The sequence below is a fragment of the Benincasa hispida genome, chromosome 11 (genome assembly GCF_027475165.1).
Source record: "Benincasa hispida cultivar pf3 chromosome 11, pf3_genome.v1.1, whole genome shotgun sequence".
NCBI classification, from domain to species: domain Eukaryota; kingdom Viridiplantae; phylum Streptophyta; class Magnoliopsida; order Cucurbitales; family Cucurbitaceae; genus Benincasa; species Benincasa hispida.
The window spans coordinates 78,569,001-78,575,023 of record NC_143488.1 but is presented as its reverse complement, the minus strand read 5'-3'; the positions used below and the strand labels follow the sequence as shown (position 1 = coordinate 78,575,023).

Here is a 6,023-nt window from a genome sequence, read left to right as displayed (position 1 = left end):
TTGAAGGTTCGTTACATTTCTATTTAAATATTTTCATGCTTGACCGAGAACAAATTTACATCTTTGTTATATTATTCAAACTGAATATTTTGTTAGGCGTCATTTGATAATAAATATTTTTCTAATATGATTAAACTAATTACAACTTCTTTTGTTGAAGGGAGTGTTTTCTAAATTTTAATAACATTTGTGAACGGCCTTAACGCAACCTATTAATAAATATACCAAAATATTACTGTCTATCAATGATAGATATTAATAGACAGTGATCAGACATTAATAGATGTCTATCACTATCTATCACTGACACTATGTTTATCAGTGTCTATCACCATCTAACACTGATAAATAGTAACATTTTGTTATATTTGAAAATATTTCTAGCACTTTTACCATTTAGAACAGTTACTCTAGTGAAATATGTCCTTTTAGCATGGATCGATGTCCTTTTAGCATGTTTTGTCTTTGTTCACATGCTTTTTAGAAAAATTTCTTAGATGTCATCCAACATTGAATTACTCCAAGCTAAGCATGCATGTTTAACTTTAAAGTTCTTATTTTTGGTATAAGTAGTAGCTATCAGATGATCTTTTAAGATTTTAATTATTAACCGTACTTTCATATTATCAAGATCCCTTTCATTTAGATCCCGTACCTCTTTTTTATCGAACATTACCTAAGGAGGGGCACATAGTCACTCTAAGAAACCATTCAAGATAAGTCAAATTAACCAAAGAATCATGTCAACACTCCAATATCAACGAAAAGCTTCAATTTTTAGAACTATAAAAAATCAACTAAAGTTAATTAGGTCTCGCACCTTCCCAACATATAAAACCAAAATTACTCATGTAAACCTTCAAAAAGATCATGAGTTGTATTCCATATATACAAATGCAATAAAAAGGGTTCTATTCCTTTTAGGGTTTTGAAAGAAGCAAAGAAATATTAATTGTCTCCCATAACATACACCAACCAAAACAAAAAAAGAGCCATATTTATGTATACAAATATCCAAATGGGTATGCTATAAACTTTATGATAAAGTTTTTTTTTTCTTTTTTTTCTTTTTTCATCAGATCCAATTTCCCAAAGAGAACATTAAAAAGTGACCAAAACCCAAATTAAACATAAACACCAAAAATAAAATAAAAGGAAAAAGGAAAAAGGCAAAATATTTGAAAAAACTGAGATCTCTTTTGAATTTTGTTGATGGTAGGTGCTGTTTCTTGCTGGTGCAGCTGCTTTCTTTCCTAACTCATGTTGGTCTTGAAACCTGTGAGACCAAAATTCCACACTATATAATCTTAATCATCATTTTGTTTTTCTCTTTAGCCTTTGTCTTGTGTTTTTTTTTTTTTTTTTTTTTTTTGGGTCATTCATTGAATATGACCATAGTTACAAAATTAAACAATAGCAAAGATCATATGACATCCCACTTCAACAAAACATTTCAAGTTTCCTACCCACACATAGACAAACTTCAAGGAATCCTGGAAAGTTTTCTTTTCTTGTCAAACATATCACATTCATGTCTATTCCAGTCAATTTTTCCTCAAATTTCTAGCTTTCACAGGTTCGAGTTAGCTATAGCTAATTCAATGAATCAAGTACTTATTACCTATTTTGAAGTTAAAAGTTCGATTCTTTACTAAAAAGAATTATGGGTTTGACATGGTATTTGGAGTTTATTAGTATATATATGTATCTATATCTATATGGAATTCAGATCTCGACAATTTTGTTAATAGTCTTCTAGATCTAAAACTTTTGGAATTGAAGTGAAATAGATAAGGGCCAATGTGTTCATATGAATATACTTTCAATTTCAAGTTTCAAGTTTTGTGGTTTGATACTATTTTATGTTGATTTATATGTTTTCCTTTTTTCATTATTTTCCTTTCCAATGAAAAAGATTCCTAGTCAATTAATGCACCTGGTATGTACTTTTAGTCCTGAAATTGAGGATATCATTTGGATTCATTTGCATAAATTTAAACCCAATTATGGTTTGTTTTTATGGTACTTTTATGAGTATATAAGTGTGTTTTTTAAAGAGTATATCAAATATTTAAGTGTTTAATTAACTAAAATTGCTCTCTTCCTATATATCTTTGTTTTCTGTTTGAATATTTTATTTCTGTTACACTTTTCTTTGTATACATTATATATTTTATTCACTTTTCAATACATTTTGTTGTTGATGTTTTTGTAGACAAAAACTTTATTCTTCTTCTCTCTACACATTATTATCTTACTCACAAATTTATGTCTTTTACATGCATTATTCTTCTTTCTGACTTCCTTTTACAAATATATTTTCTTTGGTTCATTTTACTACTTCTCTAACTTTTCATTTTTTTTTTATTTAACAACACAAGTGAGGTTGGAAAATTCAAACCTCCGACGTCTTAGTCGAGAGTGTATATATATACACACACATGCATATCTTAACTTGTTGAGTTATACTCAGGTTGATTTTCAACATTCTCGAACATTCTTATCTATACACATATTTTCTTTCATCTACCTATTTCTCTACCCCCACATCTATATTCTTTTCACTAATCCTTCTTTCTACTCATACTTCCCACTCTCTTTATAACATCATATTCCTCCCAAATCTTAATCTATCTTCCATCTAAATTATCTCTTAATTCACAAAGAAAACATTGTACTACATAATTCACAAACCATTCCAAAAACCCTCTTAGTTAATTAATTGATTTTCCATCAGTTCATCCAAAAAGAAAACCATAGGAAGAAACCAACAACAAAACTACACTAATGCATTGAACAATATTCAACAATACATAACCCCAAAAACCTTAACTCACACTTGTAAAATACTAAAATCTCTTTGATTGTTAAGCATATGATTCTGTTTGTTTCAATTGTAAAACACATTGATAAAAGACTTAGACCCCAATTTTGTTTTTGGTTTTCTAGCTTCGAAATTAAACATTTGAATAAAAAAAAAAACAAGTATTTAAAAATTAGAGTAATTGTAATGGACAATAATTAAGTGTATAATAACATCTTTAAAGAATTGCAAATATAACAAAATCTATCAACGATATGGTCTATCATTGATAGACTTCAAGGCCTGATTGCTATATTTGCAATTGTCTCTAAAAATTACTCGATTCAATTCAACTTTCAAAATTTGATTTGAATTTTGAACACATTCGTAATACGTCGACAACAAATCGAAGAAAATCAAATTGTTATGAAACGGGATTTTGGTTAGAAACAGAGAGAGAGATGTGGGGGATAATAATTACCAGAAAGTAACTTTCACCATGCTGCAAAGTGTGCAGAGAGATTCCAAATTCATTGGTAAGAACTGGGAGTCCTGATGAATGAACTAACACTGTCTCTTGCCCAAACATTGCTTTCATGTCCATGGGTCCTTTGGGAACTTCTGTTGGAACTCCATTTATGAATATTATAATATAACCTTCAAAATAAAAAAAAAAAAAAAAATTGAATTAAAACCTCTCTTTTTATTACCAAAATTGATATATATTTTTTTAATTTCTTCCAATTTTTCTTCCAAATTTTAATTTTTGAAACATTCAGATCGACAACCGAGGCACCAACATCAATTTTTCAGAACTTCTCCCGTGAAGTGTTTTTGTAATTAAAAAAAAAAAAAGAAAAAGAAAAAGAAAAAGAAACACAAACATACATACAAAGTAATTTTCTTCTTTTTTGAGGTTAGTGTTCAAAAATTTCAGCTCAAGAAGGAACTGTCACATCATCGAAAAGTTTTCAAGTTTATGTTTGGTTTTGTTTCTTTAGTTATAGAAAAAAATGAATCCTGAAATTTATGTCGGCTTAAATTTTTAAAGTTGGGTAAAATAGGATATATATTAATAGAGATAATTATCATTCGATTGAGTATGTTAATTTAAGCTTTTGAATTGAGTGGCGTGGAAACGAAACAAAGAGGGTTTGAAGAAAAACATGCATTAACAATACCTGATTGAAACTCTAAATTTGAGGTTTCGGAAGGGCAAAATGACGGAGTCGTTACAACCATTTGTTGATCAACTTCAGAGAAACCCATAGGACCTGACATCGAGAAACCACCGCCGCTACAATCTCCTCCAACCCCAGAAGTGGAGGAGGACGAGGACGAGGACCCTCCTCCGAGATAAGAAGAAGAAGCCCCACCAAAATTCATAACACCACTGTTGTAACCACCGCCAGTACTGACGCTACTACCATCGTAGTGAATTGCACCGCCGCTACTAGCGGCGGCTTGCAGCTGGCGCTGGCGGCGGCGAGAGCGAGAGCGGCGGTTTTGAAACCAGTAGAAAACATTGGCATCCCCAACAGAGCCAAATTTTTCAAGAAGCTTTCTAATTCTGACCGTCTCATCTTTTGGAGGATTAACCATTCCACTATTGAAAATGGACTCCAAAATTAGAATCTGCTCCGGCTTGGGAGTCCACCGTGATCTCACCGGCTCCGCCCTTTCGCAGCTGTGATTTGGACTATTTGGGTCATCACCATGATTTTCCATGACAAACTTACAACAACACACACAGTAATACAAAAAAATTTGGGTGTTGCTTTTTTTTTTTTTTTTTGAATAAAAATGAACTCTTTCTTCAAGTTCTTCTTAAAAACCTAGAGATCATAAATATATATAGATAAGAAGAGATTTTTATGGTGTGTGAATATATTGGGTAAAATTAATTATTGCCCTTGGTGTTTTGGAAAACTATAATCTATGCAGTTATACTTCCCAACAATATTCTTGATTTTAACAAATTAATATTGGATTCCTTGGATGATAAAATTGTCTTTTCACTATCCAAGGGCTAAGGTGTGTGTGTGTTCTCTTTTTAAAGTTCTCTTATTTAAATAATTTGGGGTTATATTATTCTTTTGAGAAGTGTATAAATATCAGTGAGGTGAATGAAAGGGGGTGTGTTTTTTAATAGGGGAGTCCGAACCACAAATTTCATGATTTCTAGCACATTCAAATGTTAATTGAGTTATGTTCGGTATGGCGAATGAAGTGGATAGGTGAGGTTGAGATTTCTTTTGATTTGAACGAGTTTGAATTTGTTATATGGTAAGATCTTAATTATGAACAATCAATTTTTTCCTTTTTTAGAAATAAACTAGTATTAATGAGCACTAATAAGGTTGATATTAGGGTTATCTTAATTTAATGCAAAAGTTTTGTGAATCTGGAAGTTGGTTTTGAAATTTAAAACTTTTCTTTCTTTGTTGGTTTAAACCAAATTTCACTTATGGGTATTTGGTGTCTAAATCGGTTATTATAATATGTGGATTATAATAGTCTATGTTTGGTATATAACAATTTTGGTATATGTTATAATAATGTGTTTGGGCTATAAAAATTTTTAGTATGAGTTACAAAGGAGGAGAGAGGATGGTTACAAAATAATAAACACAACAGACAATAAAGGTTTTCAAATAATTTTACTGTAGCTAAGTGTGCGTTATTATAATTGGAAATTTCAACTATTATAATGGGAAACCCAAATATTGAGTTTAATTATCCAATTCCACCCAAGTAAGTTGGGACCAAATACCTCGTTAAGGGTTATTTTATCTAAGGTAAATAAAAAAATAAAATAAAATAAAACTTGAACGTTGTATTATTATCCTTTGACCTTTTTAAAAATATTTTTAAAATATCAAATTAAAAATTTATTAGAATGTTAGACGAAAATTAGGACGAGAAATAATGCAAAGGTAACTTGATATAACAATGGGAGATCAAACATTGGCGCCACCTACGTTGTAAGGCTTCAATTTCTATCCAATATTTCTACTACAATGACAGTTTTGTAGAATAGAATTACCTCTAAACAGAAGAAAATTAAAGTGTTTTTTTTTTTTTTTTTTGGATAATTTAGCCTTTATTTCATCAACTATTTTCAAAAGTATATTTTTCTTAATATATTAGCATTATCCACTTTGTCACTTGTTTCACGGTTCTTAATATAAATAAATAGCTTTCAAGGTTTAAATTAGAA

At 30.1% G+C, this 6,023-nt stretch overlaps 1 protein-coding gene across 1 annotated transcript; it reads right to left on the bottom strand.

Annotated features, from left to right (window-relative positions):
• Positions 1 to 920: 920 nt before the first annotated feature.
• LOC150032924 (WUSCHEL-related homeobox 11-like) lies at positions 921 to 4,791 on the bottom strand. Its single transcript, XM_090307389.1, has 3 exons — positions 3,985 to 4,791; positions 3,285 to 3,460; positions 921 to 1,276 (listed from the first exon to the last, which is right to left on the bottom strand). Exons 1-3 carry the CDS (start codon positions 4,529 to 4,531, stop codon positions 1,259 to 1,261), a joined length of 741 nt encoding a protein of 246 aa, XP_090163515.1. The 5' UTR covers positions 4,532 to 4,791; the 3' UTR covers positions 921 to 1,258.
• Between the last annotated feature and the right edge of the window lie 1,232 nt (positions 4,792 to 6,023).

Coding starts and splice junctions, on each gene's coding strand:
- LOC150032924 (XM_090307389.1), bottom strand. CDS start 4,531: ATGGAAAATCATGGTGATGACCCAAATAGTCCAAATCACAGCTGCGAA. Junction 3,461..3,984: donor AAATTTAGAGTTTCAATCAG/GTATTGTTAATG, acceptor TTTATTTTGAAG/GTTATATTATAATATTCATA.